Source organism: Trachypithecus francoisi, unplaced genomic scaffold, assembly GCF_009764315.1.
Source record: "Trachypithecus francoisi isolate TF-2019V2 unplaced genomic scaffold, Tfra_2.0 Lachesis_group11, whole genome shotgun sequence".
In the NCBI taxonomy this organism is placed as follows: domain Eukaryota; kingdom Metazoa; phylum Chordata; class Mammalia; order Primates; family Cercopithecidae; genus Trachypithecus; species Trachypithecus francoisi.
Genome location: NW_022681456.1, coordinates 91,266,053 through 91,288,294, shown reverse-complemented (window position 1 = coordinate 91,288,294; position 22,242 = coordinate 91,266,053). Strand labels below are relative to the sequence as shown.

Genomic DNA, 22,242 nt, shown 5'->3' with positions numbered 1-22,242 from the left:
ATAAGCATTTATTTTGTGGCATGTACTGTGTGACAAATCCTAAACTGGACCCTAGGAATAGACATAGATATTTATTTTAATGACTGAGTAAGTCTACATTCCTGGTCCAATGATCCTCACAACCTAGTAGGGAGGGAAGCAATTAGGCAAAAATATATAGGGAATAAGAAAAACTGAATGAGTACTCTACATGGAAAAGTAAAGCATGGATTCACCAAAGCAGTGACATTTATTCTAAACTAAATCTTAAATTTACACCCATATAAAAGAAAATCATAATTACAGATCCAATAAAAGTGTTAGGATCAACTATTTCAATGAAAAAAGTATCTCGTCTATGAAAAATCCTCAAAATATTATAAAATAATAGCTCAATGAAAACTAAACAATATGCTCCAAATTTAATTCTTTTGGATTCAAACATATGTAAAGGAAAATGTACTCTATTAGATTCCTGGTGCCTTTAAAACAATTCAGATTCAAAACACCTATATTTTCTCCTTAAACTCGAAATAATATCATTTGAAAATTAATATTTCAATGCTTTTAATTTTCAAATTATATAACTTCCCTATTTTCTAAATGAGAATACTGCATAGGGATTTGTGAGAGTTAACAAAGATAATTTTTAAGTACCCCAAACAGTACCTGACACATAATAAGTAGTCAATAAGTTTTAATTTTCCTTTTCTTAACCTCTTTTTGACGAATACTAAATTATCAGACTTAAAAGCTATATTTAGTTCAAGAGAATAAACACATTTTGAAATATATTCTAAGCATAACTTTATGGTAGCTTTCAAACAAAATAAAGGAATTTTCTTTTCTTACTATATGGGGACACATTTGTGACCCAGGACCAAACGCAAGCTCACACTGCTTGTTTCCATCATATCGTGATCCAGGAAGTTCTGAAGGCAGATTATATATTTCTTCATCTGGTTTGTCAAGAAGACATTCCCCGTAGCCAGTACTGTACCAATGACAGAAAATAAAATATTACGAATACAATGGATGCATTCCAGTATGATTCTTTATCACATTTTCTGTAGTTCTTTACTTTCAAAGAGAATATCAGTATTTATTCATAACTTAAAAAAACAACTCACATCACTATCAGTATAGCAATGTTCCTACACATAAGGATGACCTCACAGCTTACAAAGGACCTTTAATGTGCATGTTTGCACTTGATCCCCACAACCACCTTGAAGGTGGCAATTTTAAAAAATGATAAGCAATAAACAGAAATTCATCAGAACATTATTTATGAAACATACATCCATATCACACTTTTGGTCTACTTTGCTATCCAATAGTAATGCCTCAAGTGTAATGACTAACTGTTAAAATGTTGGAAAAACAAGTTTTAAAATCACTTGAGAAAGTATATTCCTAGTACTAAACAACAACAACAAAGAAGCTTCAAAAAGTTGTATGCTGTCTCCACCTCAAGAGGTCTTTCGAGGAGGGAATATAGCAGAATGGATCACTGGTTTTGGGAGCTTATGTTTTGGTTCCATCAATTCCCAAGATGCATGGCCATGGACAAATTTTTTAATCTCCCTATCTCCCTGAACCACGTCTCCTCATCTGTAAATTGAGAGTGATAATATCTTTTTACCATGCTATCAGAATACATGATAGGTTTGAATGACTTAGGAAAAAGCATGAGAAATATATATACTACTCCTAATTTACCATGCAATGTCCAGTATGCAGAAAACTCTGTGGAAATATACAGCTATTCCAATTGGGCTAAGAGCAACAATTTGTCCCACTGCAATAATTAAAATAAATCTTTTTTTGAAAAATTTTACTGGTTAAAAGGAAAAATATAAATTTTCCAACTAAATGAACATGTACCCTTAAAAATTTCCTTTGAAGAAAATCAAAATACTACCCTCTTCTAAAAAGAAAAGCACACCATTGGTATTTTTACATGTCACATCAGTATTTTTAACTATTGAACAAAGCTATATACAATTCTGTACTTCTTACAGCAAGTATCAATTGTGCTTTTAAGTCAAGCTCCCATAGAAGTATGTATTATCACTGTTGGTTATAATTCAAGGATATATTTATAAATATATATTCCAAAGCATGATTTTATTTGTTCGCTTAGGTTTCATAAAGAGAGAGGGAATTAGAAAATACTAACGCTGTTAAATTGATGGTTAGAATATATCAGTAGAAGAAGTGAAGTAGTGTTACATTTACACAAAAAGATTATTGGGAAGGAGCTCAGGCTTGCCTTTTGGAAAAGTTTCAGTGACTGAGAAAGAAACACCATTTGGACAAAAGAAATTGGGAAGCAGAGAAACCTGAAGGAAGGTGGAGAAATGAGGCAAGAAAAACCTGGATCTACTACCTCTCTTCAGAGCTAGAAAGAGCTCCTGAAAGACTATGTAAAGTTAGAGACTCGACATCTCTGTGACTTTAGAGAACTATCAGAATAATTCATAGTTTGACTTTAGCTATTCTCTGTCCTTCAGGGGCACCTCAAACTTCAGCCACAAAAATTTCTCTCAAAATATTGCCTAGTCACTTCAAAAAAACTCAAAAACACATAAGGAAACTGGAATTCCCATCAGTCTCCCATCAAACATAGTTTTCATCACAAGAAAGAATCCAGAATAAAAAAATAGCTAGGTCTGAACCACAATAAAAATATTAATTTTAAAGAGTGAAATTATATATATATAATGTATACACACACACAACTCTTCTTGTTCTTAAACATCCATTTGTACAGTGAAAGTAAACATAAATTTAAACAAGAAAAAGTTAAACAGAAATTGAACTACCTTTAAAAATATTGATTTCAAATCTTATAATCGAATACATGTTCAATTATGTAACATAAATTTACTTACTCTAGGAATTCAGTAATATATTTCCGACTACAGTTTGACCAGCTCCAAGGACTCATGTGAAAACTTAAAACAGGGGCCATTACATGATATTGCATAACATTCATTTCTCTACATCTAGGACTATCATCATGTTCAACACCAAGTCTAAAAATAAAAATAAACACTTAAAAGGAATATCAAAAGATGCATACAATATTAGTAACAGATCCTTTATAGTCACATTATAATACAATATAAAATATAGGTAAATATGCGTATATCATAATTTGAACTCCATCTATCCATAAGGCCTTACAATGTTCATGTTTAGAAGTACCTGATGGCTGAGAAATATTATAGGCTGGTGATCTGGCATCTGAATCTACACAATCAAAATATTTGGACTCTGTTGCACCTCATCACAATATGGACCACAGCATTGATTTAAAAAGTGCCTGCAGGTTCAACATGGATATCCCATGTTGTGGATAGAGATGTGTGTGGATAGAGATCAGGTAAAGGTAATACCATACTAAATTCTAGACCATTGACTATGGCTACAATATCACAAGAACTTTGTGAATCCCCAATTCTCATCATTCTACAGTACCCATCTATTTTATCTGAAAGACCCTAAATACTATTTCAGGTCCATACTTCCTAAGTGATGCCCAACAGAACTACAATAATAAAAACATTCCTAAAGGGCTGTCAAATCTTCATGACTTAATTATTAAGTAATTAGCAGGTTGGCAGCAGATCCTGTACAATCTGGGGGGGAACTCAAGTATAAGCTCAAGTTTAGAAGGAACACTGAAACCACTTAATTCAGATCCTTGCCTGCTAAAATTTGTTTTTAAACCATTTTTTAAATTAAACAACTTACCCATATACTAGATACACCTAAAGAGTTTCTCAGGAAGAAAACAAATATCTAAGATGGTACTCTCTGCAAAAATAGTCTTCTACTGGTCAGCAGCCTTGAAAACCAGCACACAGTGCTACCCAGATGTTGCTGCACTACTTCTACTGTCCTCAGATATTCTGCTCATCCTATCCCCCCACTTCATAAACAACTTACAAAATAAAGTGTGTAGCTTGTTGATGATTATGAGATATAACCATGCAAACAAGGAACCGAAGAGATGATCGTTTACTAAAAATTATCTCCATTTGAAATTATTTTTCCCGTTGAATGTTCTAATGATATCTCAAGGCGTGACTAGGAAATTAAATGTGGTCAAACTAACAGAGGCAACTGTAGACTCAGGTCATTATTAGCAGATAACAAAGAAACACCAGGAGTTCTGAGGGGTACATTTAGAATCTTTTTTCAGAGGATACATTTGTAGGGGTTTCTGATTTTCCACGGAAGCTCCAAGGGTATCATGAGAAATCACGGCCTCTATTCTTACAACATAGAATCCCAGCATATTTTTCAGTAATGCAGGAAAAGGTAAGAGAATCCCACATTTTTATGAGCAACTATGGAAAAAGTGAAAACTTAAAAAAAAAATCTTTTAGTAACTAAGAAATTCCCATGGGCAATATCCTCTGTTGGGGCACATTACTGAGAGCAAGAAATGAGTTGGTATTACAAATATTTGGGGGAGTCCCCCAGAACCAGGAGCCCATGCAGGCCCTCCCATAAAATGGTAGAGGACAGTACCTGGTCATATATAGGATAACAAGAGACAGAGGCCAGAAGTGCTTGTCATGTATCCAATACAGTAAAGGAAATAAAAGAATTCCCAAGTTCTAGTTCTTTGCTTTGCTTAGTCTGTTGATCTGTGCAGCCTGTCTGACCTAACATAGATCACAAAAAGCCAGAGTTAGCATTTCAGGGAAGAAAATTACACTAATAACATTTTATGAAGAAAAAAAGGTGCTAATTACTCAACTGAAGATGGAATTTCAGGCATTCTGTGCAAAGATAAACAGAATGCACATTAAGGAGGTGACAGAAGGTACTTACGTGTGCCCAAGTTCATGGGCTATAGTAAAAGCAGAAATGAGTCCTTTTTCTTCATTAATAAAGCAGCTTTGTAAAGGATCACATATGGTACCTAAGTATGATAAACCTGAAAAATTTCACATTTGTATTTCATCAAAATGGAAAACACTACCAAAATCATAAAGTAAGAACTTAATTTTGAAGCATTTAACCATTGACGTTATTACTTAGAAAAGAATGTAGAATTGGCTGTTAATATTGAATGAATATTTTAGAAAGTGAAAAAAAGAGAATGGAATGATTTATCTGCAGTTGAAATCATCTTTGCAATTTTTTGGAATCTTTTACTGAAGTAAATAATCCAAAAATGTAGAGTGAGCAAACAACTTTTTAAAAATTTTTTTTAAAATGTTTTAAAAAGAAAAGAATATTTGCAGGAAGTATGAAGTGTTTTAACACATTAGTGTGGGTAGCAGGAAAGAGATTAAATGTGTTGATTGGTAATAGAAAAGCTAGTAAGAGAAAAAAATGGTACAGAACTCTACAAATCAATGGAGTTTCTTTAATTTTTTAAGGTTTAAAGCAGTATACAAATATTCAATTATCACATGATATGAGTGAAAAATATGTTAAGTGGTCAGAATAGTGTCTGGCATTTAATATATGTTAAATACAATAAAATGAATTTATAGTATAATCATTACTGCAGTAATGAATAATTTTGTAACATTTCCACAATAGGAAATGTATTGCAAATCAGGATCTGTTTAGTCCTGTATAAAGAATAACATGCAACTCAAATGTGCTGTTGAAAGATGAAGGTATGAACTGGTTGGACACCAAAGACAGCAATAATTATAGTTTATGCAGTCCTCTAAAAATAGTATAGAATAAGAAACTCAAAATAAATATTCATTACAACAATCCATATTTCATCACCAATCAAGTTAGTTTTTCATTTACTTATTTTTTAGATTAACATAATCCCATGATTTTGCTATTACTACCCTACAATTTGGTTGTAAATTTACCTGCTTTCGTAGAACTCTTCTTTCACCAAAAAAAAAAAAAAGATTTTTTCATATATAAGATCATTAGTTTCTTGCTATAAAGCTTTTGCATTTAGAAATTTCTTAATATAGAATAAACTGACTTCCATTAGCTCCTAGTTTAGCTCTTCCCTGCGATGTCGTTTTTTATTCTTAGGAGTTAAAAACTTGAACATCTTCTCAGCATTTAAGGTAGATGTCCTAACAACTAGAATGTTTTCGTTGTGCTTTAAGAGAAATGGAAGTTAAACTGAGGAATCCAAATAGGCTGAGGAAAAGTCAAAAGATGAAGTTCATTAGCCAATAGTTTTTAACAAAAAGGAAAGATTTGCTCTCTTTCAGACCACACCGTCAAAAGGTCTTGCTTCGGCAAGGTCCCTCTAGGAAACGAGCTTTTTCCTTACAATGAAGACTAAAATTAAGCAAGGAAAAAAATTTAAAAGAACAAAAAAATTATTTCTCTGTAGAGAAATTATTTCCTCTGTAGAGTGTGAGGGAATTACCGGCTTCCTTAAGATTCTACAATTGATGCTCGCATGTTCAGTTTTTTAGTGAATCATCATCTTTTTATATGTTTCTTTTGTCAGGATAAGTTCAAGGGAAACACATTTCTTTCATGGGTATTCTACAGTAGGATTTATTAGTATTTTCAATTTGCCAAATTGTACAATTCCAATATTTTCATTTTTAGCGCTGTGCAGATATCTGGAACACAGTAATGAGTCCATTACCAACCAAACTTTATGTTTCATGCTTAAAGGTACGTACATTTTAAACTGAACATTTTAGTCAAATAAGAGATTTGTAAAAATATGTACCAAATGTGATTAGAGACCAAGCTCAAATATTCCTGTAAGCAGGCAACACCAACAAAACTCAAAGTAAATGGTTAATATTATGGAAACATGCCGCTGGTTGATGGTTTGTGTCTAGACTCATTTAAGCTAATTCTGGATTCTCTAAAAGTCTAAAGATAGAATAAAGCAGCATGGGCCCAAGCTTGATACAGGTTCCCTGTGTTTGGAAATAAAAGAAGCTGCATACAGTCACCCAATCTAGCCATCCTGAAGAATGAAAATCATTCTGCAACATATTTTGCAAAACATGGTCAGGGACTGAGACAACAATAAATGGAAATGGAAATATAATGGAAAATCTAGTAATTACTACCAACATTTTGTGTTTATCATTAAGAACTCTCCTTAGTTTGTTATTTTTACATATTTCAGATGAGAAAATAAAATACTAATACTTGCATTAATATAAGCTGTGTGGTCTTGTGCAAATTATTCATCCTCATCTATAAAATTAAAGTAACAGTTGTTCTAATATAGTATCTAATAGGAAGCATTCAAATACCTTAACTATCATTATCATCATTACTCTTGACTTAAGGAATAATAGTGCTTTCATCATCATATTATATGTTTCTGAATGTCATTATAATTGATGTACATAGGAGTAGCAGAAAGCTATAAAACCATAATTGGGGACTAGAAGACCAACCATTTCTATAGGAATAGTCCAGAATGTCTAGCATTCAATCACTAAAAAAAGGTAAGAAATGACAGATACTCAGTAAAAGTTTGTACTACTTAAGTATAAAGATGGGACAACAGGATATAGATAATGCAAGAAATATATTCAATAGATTCTTGTTAAGTGATCTCATAAAATACACTTAACAAAGTCAGAGAATAGTTTGTAGGGAGGAAGAAATTCAGTCTGTTGTAAAAATTAGAGCAGCAAGTGTCTATTTCTACAAGTGTGGAAGACGGGCATTTCTAAAGAATCCCTTAACACAAACTAGATATTTAATAAAAACTAGGTTTCGATTTATGCCTAGCTCACATGACTAGTGAGGACTATCAAGTCCAGACCTCAGTGATTTAGCACACATATGTCTCTTTCTTTCTCTCTCTCTCTCTCTCAATATGTAAGCATGCAGGCATATGTACACACATACACATACATTCATACTTTTCAAATTCTAAGTGGTAAGCAATGAATAATAAGGATAGATGCTATTCTGAGGGCAAATACTGATAAAAGTAATATTATCCAAAGAGTAAGAGCTTGCTAGAGGAAGCTTCAAGGTGGATGTGGATGTTGAGTTTTCTTCATTAAGCCAGGGACTCCAGTTATGAACACGCTTTAGATTTCAACAAGAAATAAAAATCTTCTCTGGAAGAAAGCACACACTTCTTGAGCTAGCAATTTTTCAATCCCATGGCTTAATATTAAATAAATATAAGCTCAAAATCAAAGACCATCAAATAAATAAAGAGAACATATGGAAAAGCAGAAATAAGATGTATGGCTATCAAGTATTTCAGATGTGTGAATTTTCAGATACATAATATAAAAATTATTCCACATAAGATGTTTAAGAAAATGAAATTCAATTAAAAACATGAACAAATATTTTTTAAATGTAAACAAAATGAACAGGTAGATTTTTAATGAGAATTAAGTAGTATCTTTTACATTGAAAAATATATACATTTTAAAATATAAAATGTGAAGGTTGGGTGAAATACCAGATTAGACACAGGAAAAGAGAGAGCCAAATATACTAATTTATATTAGTAAAATGGAAATTAAAGCTGCTTGAATGAGGCAGGAAGAGAAAAAGAAGTGAAAGCATAGAAAACACAGTAAGAAGACCTAATACAGATGGAGTAGAATCCCGCGGTGAAAACAGATAAAATAATAGGATAAAATTCAAAAAAAAAAAATGAAAATTTTCCAAAATTGCTGAAAGATCAACAGTAGATACAGGACTCACAACATAGCCCAAGCAGGATAAATAAAAAGAAACATATCTATATTAGGATGAAGTTTTAATGAAACTGCTCTATATTCAAGACAAAGAGAGGATCTTATAAAAGATAGATCACCAAAAAAATCTACAACTAAACCCACTATAGATTTCTCAATAGCAAAAGGCAGACACAACACAATCATATATTCAAAATATTGAGAGAAAATAACTGTCAACCTAGAATTGGTAACTAGAAAACTATATTTCAAAAATAAGAGTATTTACCTGTTAAATCAGGAAGCAACTGAAACTTATGAGTTATTTTAGTAAATTATTGAATCAGAAAGAGTGGGTTGTGAGAACCCCCAACGTTGCAGCCAACTCAGACAGATGTGTAGGTACCCTGGGCACCTAATGCTTGCAACTGGTGCCTGAATTAAAGACAGTTTTATAAGACTGAGTGCTTAAACCTGCGGAGTCTGACACAAACTCAAGGTATTAAATATCAGAAATGAATTGAATTGTAGAGTATTCAGTGTCTGGAGAGTTGAAGAACTGCTTGTTGGTGTGGAAATAACCCATATATGTTTATTGTGAGTGACAACAGCTCAGACACACCAACTCTATTTTTTCTTTAAAAAACATTATCAGAGATAAAGAGAGTCACTATACAGTTGTAGAAGGTTCTATTCACTAAACTATATATCTAATAAGTTAGCCTTCAGCTAGATGAAGTAACTAACTGTAATATTATGTGAAGAAAGTGATAGAGATTTACTTCATGTTTCAATTAGTAATGTAATTAGTAAATACACAGTTGATCTGAATTACACAATTAGCAAATTTGATTTAACAGACAAATGCAGAACTCAGAGAATATACATTCTTTTTAAGTATACATGGAGTATTTTCTTAAATTGGCTACATAATAGATCATTAAGGAAATATCAAGATTTCAAAGAATATCAATAGATCACATTCTCCAGCTACAATAAAATTAAATTGCAAGTCATTAAACAAAAATAACAAGTCTCCACACATTCAGAAATGTTTAAATTCATTTTTAAATAATTCATGAAGCAGCAAATAAATCATGATGGAATTTAAATATGTTTTACATACATTTAGAATTGTTAATGACATGGAAAATACTAATAAAAACTTATGAGACCCAAAAAAGTGATACTTGAAGTAAGTTGATAGACTTAAATAGTAAAATTATAAAAGAAGAAATCCTGGACATTAATCAGTTAAGCAATCAACTTACAAATAGAACAGCAGGAGTAAATTGAAAAACAAAACTACAAGAAAAATAACAACGAGCAGACATTCATGAAATAAAAATAAGACATAAAAAGCAAATAGTTGGTTCATTAAAAAGACAAATGAAATAAACACTATTTCAGTGAATTGATCTATTAAAAAGGGGGCACAAACAATATCAGAAATAAATTGAGACACAGCTAGAGGGAGAAAGTTTAAAACAATAAGAAAATGTTATGAAAATAATTTAAGCTAAAAAATGTTACTAGTAAAAGACATAGTCAAATATCTAGAAAGAATAACTTTTCAAATATATTTAAGAAGACATAAATAAAATCTGATTTCCACTGGAGAAACTCCATAAATGGTTAACCTTCCGCAAATAAATATGATGGCAAGTAAACGCAAATGGTTTTCTACGTGGGGCGTACCAACTGTTCAAATGTTGAAAGGATGTATCATTCCAATAGCACATAAAATCTTCTAAACTTGGGGAAAAAAGTAATACATCCTAACTCATTTTATAAGGTGAATGAAACCTTATAATCAAAATTAGAAAACTACACTAAAATAAAGGAAAATTACAGCTCATTTTCACTCCTGAAAATGTATGCATGAAGTTAGCAAGTGGAATCTAGCAGTGTGGGGGACGTAGAGAAGGAAAAGTCTTGTTCAAGGTTGGTTTACCATTAGAAAAATCCATGCTGCAATAAACATGGAAATGCAAATGTTTCTTCATCATACTTATTTCAGTTCCTTTCGCTATATACCCAGGAGTGGGATTACTATATCATATGGTAGTTCTATTTTCAGCTTTTTGAGAAATCTTCATACTCTTTTCCATAATGGCTGTAATAATTTACCAGCAACAGTATACAACATAAGTATACATCAATGCATAAGTAGATAAAGAAAATGTGGTATATACACATAATGGAACACAATTGAGCCTTTAAAAAAGAACATTCTATCATTTGCAACAGGATGGATGAACCTGTAGGGCATTATGCTCAGTGAATTAAGCCAGGCATAGAAAGACAAATATCACATGATCTCAGTTACATGGAATCTAAAAAAGTCGAACTCTGATAAGTAGAGAGAAGAATGGTGGTTTCCGGATGCCGAGGGAGTGTGGGCAGATATTGAAGGTAGGGAATGGAGAAGTTCTTAGTCAAAAGGTACATCGTTTCAGTTAGACAGGAGGACAGTTAGACAGGAGAAATAAGTTTTTGAGATCTATTGCCACAGGAGGGTGACGATAGTTATAATAATGTATTATAATAACTAAGAAAGTACATTTCAGATGTCTCACCAAAAAAAAGAATAATAGGTATGTTAATTAGCTTGATTTAATCATTCCACATTATCTATGTATATCAAAACACCACATTTTACCCCAAAAATGTATATAACTATGATTTGTCAATTAAAAATAGTATTAATTTTTAAAATCTAGGGAATTCATCAGATTAACCCATTTATACAGGAGGTTGCACATTTTTTTGTGTGAAAAATCAGACCTTGGTGATGAACTTGAGCAGTAGGATATAAATAGCTTCCACAAAATTAGCGTTCCAATAATGGAACACTAGACATAAATGGGTTAAGATGAAATAATCATGTGATTATTTCACTATCTGCAGAAAAAACACTTAAGAAAATAAAACATATATCATTGTTTAAAAGACTCAGAAAACAAGGTTAATAAACTTATCTGCTAAGAACCTATAGCAAATATTTTTCTTAATGGTGAAACCTTAAAATATTCCTTTTAAAATCCAGAAAGGTCTCTTCATCTTTCTATAAGAGGTTTGTATCTTGCAGTAAGACAAGAAAAGCGTTATAAGGATTAAAAAACAGGAAATATATTGCCATAATTCACAAACATAATTATTCACATAACAATCCACAAGAATCTACAAGTGAAAATATGAGAATTAATTAAAGTGATGAATCAGGTGGCTGCATTTAAAAATCAACAAGCCATATAATCTGTTGCATTTCTATGGACCAGCACCATAAAACATTTACTTTAACAATAGAAAATAAAAGTCTTTTTTTTTTTTCCTCCAAGATGGCTAACTGGAGGTATTTTTGGTATGTCTCTCACACCTGGAAAGACAAAATAGTGTGTGGAACTCACACTGTGAACTTTTTTCCAAGGAGCAACCCAGAAACTTAACCGAAAAATGGAAAGAAACCACAGACCCTTTGAAGGAAGCAATGAGCAACAGCCTACATCATGAGCAGACGGAAAATGGAGCCTCCCAAGTATGAATGGGGGAGAGCCTGCCACCGTGAGACACACTCCCACAGGGGAGCCAGGAAATCCAGACCATGGGGAGAAGGCATTAACCCTACCCAGTGCTGCAGCTGATTTAGTGAGCAGTGGGGAATAAACGAGAAGGAGCAGCATCAGTGTGTGCACTCCCAGTCTCCAACAGGGATGGAAGAAAGCCATTTCTGATCCTTTCTCACAGGGAATCTCACAAAAGTTGGCCAGCTAATTCAGGCAGTGGTAACAGGCTGAGAGAAGCTCCCAATTGAGGTTTGCAATATAATCTCAAGTGGGAACGAACCTCATTGGCCAGACCCGAGGAGCAAGCCTGAAGTGTGTTAACACCACGTGGGCAAGAGCTGGACACCTTTGCTTCATGGGCAGACAGGAAACGGTGTGGCCTGAAAGCCACTCTGTCTCCATAGGGAAGGCTTATGGTCTGGGGCAGTTTTGAATTCTGAAACAAGCTGCCTGAACCCCAGTTAGCTGCTGTTAGCAGATCACTGTGGGTATAAGACCTGCCTCACAAGAGTGTGGGAGCTGAGTGGGGCTTACTGCCACCTCCCAGTGTAGATTCTTTTGTGTAGCAGAGGCAGCTGTGCTCCTCCCAGGAACATTATTCTAGCAGCCAGGAAACTGCCCTCTGCTTCCCACTGGGGCTGCTGCTTGTGCCTACATGTGGGGAGCCAGAGCACAGACTTGCCTGACCCATCCCCAACCTAGCTTTGCCCCTTCACCTGCCCTGGTAGCATAACACAAAAGACAAGGACATTTGTGAGTTCCATGGCTCCCTCCATTGCCTGAGATATCAGAGTACTTCCCCTAGGTAACATAAGGCAAGCACAAATTCCACTGCTACCACCGTAACTGGTGAACTTTTGAAAGCACCATCTCCTAGCTGGTGTGCAACTGAACAGCCAGTTACAACATCTATAAGTCCAATTTTCTCCTTCCTGGCTCAGGAAGGTGCCTGCATCACCCTGGCTAACCAGGAGATCTTGAGTCTGTCCATGAGCCAGTACATCACTACTACAGCTGACATTTGAGAAACCCAACACACTAAGGCTACTTATAATGAAGGAAATCTCAGAGTCTATGTCACTCCCTGCCCACCTCCATCAGAGCTGGTACTGGTACCTACTACTGGAAAACTAGAGGACAGGCCACATCTCTGGATCCCTTGAAGACTTTCTCCAGCACCAACCTGGGGTGTGGCAGTGTCACTGGGCAGCTACACCCAAAGGAGCAGCAGGATTCACAGAAGCCTGGCTCTCAGGGACTGCTACTTCTAGGAGGAAGGGGAGTTTACTATATTAAGGAAGCACCCGTGGGACAAAAGAAACCAGACTGGAGGCCATGAGTCCCTGAATTTTCCACCTGTGGGGAGTTTCAGCAGAGGCATAGGTACAGTTCTGAGCTCAGTGGGGAAAATCTGTAGCCCAACCCCAAGAGTCAAGCAGCCCTGGGGCTCATAAAGGGTCTTAGAGAAGGGGACTTCTCCCCCTTGCCATCTGTAGACAGCCTTTCTGGAGTGCTTCAGGGTGACAACATCCCCATGGGAGAAGCACCCTCCAGGTCCAGGTTTGCACAAGAGGTAGAGTCACAACCCCTCTCTAAATGGAGCATGAGCATTCCTAAAAATGAAATGAGGTGTTTGTCTGATCTGAATAGCCAGAACATTGGGTCGGGAATGTGACTGGGTGGTGGATCGCTTTCCTGCTGGCTTGGAAGGAGAGTCATGGTGGCTCCTTCTCTTCCCCTTGAAAAGACCTCAGGGCAGCTTCTCCAGCCTGCTCTGCCAAGGCTGAGATGTCTGCCCAACACTGGGGTCTTACATTTACTCAACTGCTTTAGCCACAGCCAGTTTTTACCCACGGGTACTTCTTACTGGCCTGAAGCATGAACTATTCAATCCAGTAAATAAAATATTGGGACAAAACACTTTTTACAGTGCACACCATGGGGCAGCAAAATAAGCGTCATAAGACCTCTTCCATTCCAGCCACACAGTGAACCCACAGACCCACAAGATCACTATGACAACCAGCATCTGAGAAACCCATTGCATGGATTTTCTATAACCAAAGAACTCATACTGAGTCCACCACTGAAAGCACCCAAAACCAAAGCTAGGTGACAATAAGCTATGAACATTAAGGGCACATCCTCAATGGGGGAAAAGTGAAATTCTAAAAAAAAAAAAAAAACCCAGTTGAATCAAAAATAAATACAAAAATAATTAGAAGAAATAGTCTACCCAAATGAGAAGGAACCAGAAAAATAATTCTGGCAATATCAAAAACAGGGTTGTATAACATCCCCAAAAGATCACACTAACTCTCCAGAAGTGGGTGTAAGCCAAAATGAAATATTTGAAATACCAGACAAAGAATCCAAAAGGTTGATTATTAAGTAACTCAAGGAGATACAATAGAAAGGTGAAAAACAACATAGGATTTTTCAAAAATTCAGTATATAAATAAAAAATGTTCTAAAGAGATATTTTAAATAAAAAAAATCAACTTCTGGAAATGAAAGACACATTTAGGAAACTAGAAAATGCAGTGCAAATTTTAACAATAGACTAGAAGGAGTCTAACAATAGACTAGAAGGGATAATTTCAGAGCTCAACGACAAGACTTTCAAATTAACCAAATCAGACAAATTTTTTTTAAAAAGAATGAAAATAAATGAACAAAGTCTCCAAGAAATATGAGATTATGTAAAATGGCCAAACCTAGGAATTACAGGTGTTCCTAAGGGAGAAGAAAAATCAAAAAGTTTGTAAAATCTATTTTGGGAATAACTGAGGAAAATTTCCCTGGCCTTGCTAGAGATGTAGGCATTCAGACACATTCAGACATTCAGAAAGTCAAAGAACTCCTGAGAAAATCATTGCAAAAAGGATATCACCAAGGCTTACCGTCATCAGGCTATCTAAAGTCAATACATAGGAGAGAACCCCAAGGCCAGACGGATTCACTACTGAATTCGATCAGACATTCAAACAAGAATTAGTATCAATTCTACTAAAACTATTCCAAAAGATGGAGGAGGAAATCCTCCTTAACTTATTTCATAAAGCCAGTAGTGCCCAGATACCAGTCAAGAAAGGACATAGCCAAAAAACAACAACAACAACAACAAAAACACTACTGAACAATATCCGTGATAAATATAGGTAGAAAAATCCTCAACAAAATACTAGCAAACTGAAGAGTGTATCAAAAAAATAACTCACCATGTTCAAAGAGGTTTAATTCTAAGAATGCAGGGATGATTCAACATACACAAGTCAATAAATGTGATTCATCACATAAACAGAATTAAAAATAAGAACCAAATGATCACATCAATAGATTCAGAAAAAGAACTTGATAAAATCCAGCATCCCTCTATGATAAAAATTCCCAAGAAACTAGGCATAGAAAGAAAATATCTCAAAATAACAAAAGCCATATATGACAAACCCACAGCCACAATCATATTGAACAGGGAAAAGCTGAAAGCAATCTCCCTGAGAAGTGGAACAAGACAAAGATGCCCACTTTCACCACTTCTATTCAACATATTACTAGAAGTCTTAGCCAGAGCAGTCAGGCAAGAGAAAGAAATAAAGAGCATCCAAATTGGAAGAGAGGAAGTCAAACGATCTCTGTTCGCTGATTATATGATCGTATACCTAGACCATCTTACAGACTCCTTCAAAAGACTCCTAAATCTGATAAATCAGTAGTGTTAGGTTTCCAAATCAGCATACACAAATCAGTATCACTGCTATACACCAAAAACAACCAAGCAGAGAATCAAATCAAGAACTCAAACCCTTTACAACAGCTACAAAAAATAAAATAAAATACCTAGGAATACACTTAACAAGGAGGTGGAAAATCACAACAAGGAGAACTATAAAACACTGCTGAAAGAAAACATAGATGAATAATAAATGAAACAAACAGATACATCCCATGCTCATAGACTGGAAAAATCAATATCATTGAAAATGACCATATTGCCAAGAAATCTACAGATTCAATGCATTTCTATCAAAATATCAATATCAGTTTTCAAAGAATTATAAAACAACAATCATAAAATTCATATAGAACCAAACAGGAGCCCAATAGCTAAGGCAATCCTAAGCAAAAAGAATAAACCTGGAAGCAACACATACACAACTTCAAACTATACTACAAGGGTATAGTAAACAAAATGGTGTGGTACTGGTATAAAAGCAGACACTAGACCAATGGAACAGAATAGAAAACCCACAAATAAAGCCAAATACTTACAACTAATTGATTTTTGACAAAGCATACAAAAACATAAATTGGAGAAAGAGTACCCTATTTAATAAATGATGGTGGGAAAGTTGGATAGCCACATGTAGAAGAATGAAACTGGATCCCTATCTTTCACTTTATACAAAAATCAACTCAAGATGGATTAAATACTTGAATCTAAGATTTGAACCCAAAAAAATTCAAGAAGAAAACCAAGGAAAAACTCTTCTGGACATTGGCCTAGGCAAAGATTTATGACTAAGAACCCGAAAGCAAATGCAACAAAAACAAAAATAAATACTGAACCTGATTAAATTAAAAAGCTTCTGCAAAGCAAAAGAGATAATCATCAGAGTGAAAAGACAATGCAGAGTGGGAGAAAATATTTGCAAACAATGCATGCGACAAAGGACTAATATCCAGAATCTACAAGAAACTCAAGCAAATCCGCAAGAAAACAAATAATCTCATTAAAAAGTGAGCAAAGGACATGAGCAGATATTTCTCAAAGCAGATATACAATTGGCCAACAAATATACAAAAAAATGCTCAACATTACTGATCATCAGGAAAATGCAAATTAAAACTACAATGAGATACGATCTTACCCCAACCAGAAAGGCCATTATTTATAAAGTCAAACAACAAAGATATTGGCATATCATGGATATTGGCATACCACTGGCAACAACAGATATTGTACACCATGGATATTGATTGGCAACAACAGATATTGTACACCACTACTCAGACACAAACAAACTATGAAATAGTGTCTTTTGTAGCAATTTGGATGGAACTGGAGGCATTATTGTAAGTGAAGTTACTCAAGAATCAAAAACCAAATACTGCATGTTCTCACGTATAAGTGGAAGCTAAGCTATGGGTATACAAAGGCATACAGAGTGATACAATGGACACTGGAAGCTCAGAAGAGGGAAGGGTGTGAGGGTGGGAGGGGGGTGAGGAGTGAAAAACTGAGTGAAAAACTGCCTATTAGGTACAATGTACACTACTCAAGTGATGGGTGCACTAAAATCTTAAGACTTTACCACGATATAATTAATCCATGTAACCCAAAACCACTTGCACCTCTGAAGCTATTGAAATAAAAAAATTAATAAATTAAAAAATTAAAGTCTAGCAAAAGTTGTACATGACACATTGACAGAAAATAATTATTGAATGACATTTTAAAAGTCTTACTTAAACAGACAGATAAATGTTTTGAGAACTTAACATGCTGATTCTAAAACTTCCATAGATGAACAAAAGTCCAAAAATAGCAAAAATATTCTTGAAGAAAATAAGCTGATGGTATATACCCCACTGATTAATATTTATTATAGAACTATAAAAATGAAAATATTACAGAACTGATGCATGGATAAATAGCAACTATGGTCCCATAAAATTGTGGCATGATGTTGCAGACTCAGGTGCATACTGAAATTTTATAAATGACATTGCAGATTCTCAGAAAAAGAGAGGAATTATTTAATGTATAGTTTGGAAAATTGGTTAGTCAAATAAAAAAAGATTATGAATGTAATTTCACAGTGAACTTCAAAGCAATTGTTTATTTTGAGGGTTAGAAGAAGGGCTTTTTTGTTTCTGTGTTATTTTTTAAATCAGGTACAACTGATTTTTAAGAGTGGCTTCATTTGGGGGGTTGAGAGAGTGAAGGAAAGATGTTAAAAAGTAATGTTTAGATGAAAACAAAAGGTATGAATGTGGTTATAGAGCTCAGGTTTAACAAGGAAATTTTTTGGCTTTTTTTTAACCTATGTGTTATATGGTTAACCATCAAGGGATATAACAAGTTATTCCAGCTTTTTCAAATACTAATTATATTGGTTTTAAGAAGTCTCCATAATCACAGGTGGCATTTTCCCTTTATCTGTGGGAGTAGATGATGCAACCCACACAGTGACTTCGAACTTCTTTGATAGAATTCCCACTGCCTTGTTGAATTTCTCAGTGTATTGCATATCTTGCCAAGTGTGAAATAATGAATTCAGGAAAACTTCAACACTACACATCATTTTGCATGAATAATATCCATTAGAGGTAAGAAGACTGACATGTTTTGTAGAATTTCCAGGTAAATAAAAATTTTATTGGCACTCACCATTTACTAGCTTTGTACAATATTATAAAGGTAGAAGCAAAATAGCAGCACATTGTGCTTGGCTTATAAGGATTGCCTTAACACCATTACGTTAAATAAACAATGTGCATAGTGTATTGGAAGTGCCAACGCTTGCAAATTTACAATACTTAAATATACTTAACATTCTAATGTATTAAAAGTATAAAGAAAAAACTAAACAAGCATTAATAGCGATACTATGAAATCTCCAATAATTGTTTTCACTGTTGCCTTTGGCTCTTTAGTGCAACTTTTCTAAATTGTAATTACTATATTGTATTGCTTTGTGTTTCCTATTTGTTATACATAACTTCAGAGCTAATTACCAGTACACCAAGTACTGCAATCACCTTTCATTTATTGTACATGCAAAGTAACAGCATACAATTTTGGTGATTAACCATATTCCTTTTTTTCTTTAATAAAGGATATTTATTTGAATTTTTAAAAGGAATAAAACTAAATCTCTACCTAATACGATATCAAAAAAAATTACCTCGATGGATTAGAGATTTAAATGTTAAAGGACAAATTTTAAAATATTTACAAGAAAACAGGATAATATGTTTACACCTTGAGTTACACAATGGTTTCTTAAAGAAGAAACAGAAGGCGGAGCAAGATGGCCGAATAGGAACAGCTCCAGTCTCCAACTCCCAGCGCGAGCCACACAGAAGACCGGTGATTTCTGCATTTTCAACTGAGGTACTGGGATCATCTCACTAGGGAGTGCCAGACAATCGGTGCTGGTCAGCTGCTGCAGCCCGACCAGCGAGAGCTGAAGCAGGGCGAGGCATCGCTTCACCTGGGAAGTGCAAGGAGGAAGGGAATCCCTTTTCCTAGCCAGGGGAACTGAGACACACAACACCTGGAAAATCGGGTGACTCCCACCCCAATACTGCGCTTTAAGAAAACGGGCACACCAGGAGAATATATCCCACATCTGGCCGGGAGGGTCCCATGCCCACGGAGCCTCCCTCATTGCTAACACAGCAGTCTGCAATCTAACCGCAAGGCAGCAGCGAGGCTGGGGGAGGGGCGCCCGCCATTGCTGAGGCTTAAGTAGGTAAACAAAGCCGCTGGGAAGCTCGAACTGGGTGGAGCTCACAGCAGCTCAAGGAAACCTACCTGTCTCTGTAGACTCCACCTCTGGGGACAGGGCACAGTTAACAACAACAACAACAAAAGCAGCAGGAATCTCTGCAGACACAAACGACACTGTCTGACAGCTTTGAAGAGAGCAGTGGATCTCCCAACACCGAGGTTGAGATCTGAGAACAGACAGACTGCCTGCTCAAGTGGGTCCCTGACCCCTGAGTAGCCTAAATGGGAGACATCCCCCAATAGGGGCAGTCTGACACCCCACACCTCACAGGGTGGAGTACACCCCTGAGAGGAAGCTTCCAAAGTAAGAATCAGACAGGTACACTTGCTGTTCAGCAATATTCTATCTTCTGCAACGTCTGCTGCTGATACCCAGGCAAACAGGGTCTAGAGTGGACCTCAAGCAATCTCCAACAGACCTACAGCTGAGGGTCCTGACTGTTAGAAGGAAAACTATCAAACAGGAAGGACACCTATACCAAAACCCCATCAGTACGTCACCATCATCAAAGACCAGAGGCAGATAAAACCACAAAGATGGGGAAAAAGCAGGGCAGAAAAGCTGGAAATTCAAAAAATAAGAGTGCATCTCCCCCGCAAAGGAGCGCAGCCCATCGCCAGCAATGGATCAAAGCTGGATGGAAAATGACTTTGACAAGATGAGAGAAGAAGGCTTCAGTCCATCAAACTTCTCAGAGCTAAAGGAGGAATTACGTAGCCAGCGCAAAGAAACTAAAAATCGTGAAAAAAGAGTAGAAGAATTGACAGCTAGACTAATTAATGCAGAGAAGGTCATAAATGAAATGACACAGACGAAAACCATGACACGAGAAATACGTGACAAATGCACAAGCTTCAGTAACAGACTCGATCAACTGGAAGAAAGAGTATCAGCGATTGAGGATCAAATGAATGAAATGAAGCGAGAAGAGAAACCAAAAGAAAAAAGAAGAAAAAGAAATGAACAAAGCCTGCAAGAAGTATGGGATTATGTAAAAAGACCAAATCTACATCTGATTGGGTGCCTGAAAGTGAGGGGGAAAATGGAACCAAGTTGGAAAACACTCTTCAGGATATCATCCAGGAGAACTTCCCCAACCTAGTAGGGCAGGCCAACATTCAAATTCAGGAAATACAGAGAACACCACAAAGATACTCCTCCAGAAGAGCAACTCCAAGACACATAATTGCCACATTCACCAAAGTAGAAATGAAGGAAAGAATCTTAAGGGCAGCCAGAGAGAAAGGTCGGGTTACACACAAAGGGAAGCCCATCAGACTAACAGCAGATCTCTCGGCAGAAACTCTACAAGCCAGAAGAGAGTGGGGGCCAATATTCCACATTCTTAAAGAAAAGAATTTTCAACCCAGAATTTCATATCCAGCCAAACTAAGTTTCATAAGTCAAGGAGAAATAAAATCCCTTACAGATAAGCAAATGCTGAGAGATTTTGTCACCACCAGGCCTGCCTTACAAGAAACTCTGAAGGAAGCCCTAAACATGGAAAGGAACAACCGGTACCAGCCATTGTAAAAACATGCCAACATGTAAACACCATCGAGGTTAGGAAGAAACTGCATCAACTAACGAGCAAAATAACCAGTTAATATCATAATAGCAGGATCAAGTTCACACATAACAATATTAACCTTAAATGTAAATGGACTATATGCTCCAATTAAAAGACACAGACTGGCAAACTGGATAAAGAGTCAAGACCCATCAGTCTGCTGTATTCAGGAGACCCATCTCACATGCAGAGACATACATAGGCTCAAAATAGAGGGATGGAGGAGGATCTACCAAGCAAATGGAGAACAAAAAAAAGCAGGGGTTGCAATCCTAGTCTCTGATAAAACAGACTTTAAACCATCAAAGATCAAAAGAGACAAAGAAGACCATTACATAATGGTAAAGGAATCAATTCAACAGGAAGAGCTAACTCTCCTAAATATATATGCACCCAATACAGGAGCACCCAGATTCATAAAGCAAGTCCTTAGAGACCTACAAAGAGACTTAGACTCCCATACAATAATAATGGGAGACTTCAACCCTCCACTGTCAACATTAGACAGATCAACGAGACAGAAAGTTAACAAGGATATCCAGGAATTGAACTCATCTCTGCACCAAGCGGACTTAATAGACATCTATAGAACTCTCCACCCCAAATCAACAGAATATACATTCTTCTCAACATCACATCACACTTATTCCAAAATTGACCACATAAAATTGGAAGTAAAACACTCCTCAGCAAATGTACAAGAACAGAAATTATAAAAAAAACTGTCTCTCAGACCACAGTGCAATCAAACTAGAACTCAGGACTAAGAAACTCAATCAAAACCGCTCAACTACATGAAAACTGAACAACCTGCTCCTGAATGACTACTGGGTACATAACGAAATGAAGGCAGAAATAAAGATGTTCTTTGAAACCAACGAGAACAAAGATACTACATACTAGAATCTCTGGGACACATTTAAAGCAGTGTGTAGAGGGAAATTTATAGCACTAAGTGCCCACAAGAG

General features: G+C 35.6%; 1 protein-coding gene across 1 annotated transcript in view; it reads right to left on the bottom strand.

Moving 5' to 3' along the window:
• ADAMTS20 (ADAM metallopeptidase with thrombospondin type 1 motif 20) overlaps positions 1–22,242 on the bottom strand; it is a 217,504-nt gene that overhangs the window by 131,115 nt on the left and 64,147 nt on the right. Inside the window, exons 8-10 of the mRNA XM_033222369.1 lie at positions 4,831–4,936; positions 2,877–3,020; positions 832–973 (exon numbers count right to left, since the gene is read on the bottom strand). Of these exons, the coding sequence (XP_033078260.1) occupies positions 832–973; positions 2,877–3,020; positions 4,831–4,936 (392 nt within the window). The remainder of the gene's footprint in view (positions 1–831; positions 974–2,876; positions 3,021–4,830; positions 4,937–22,242) is intronic.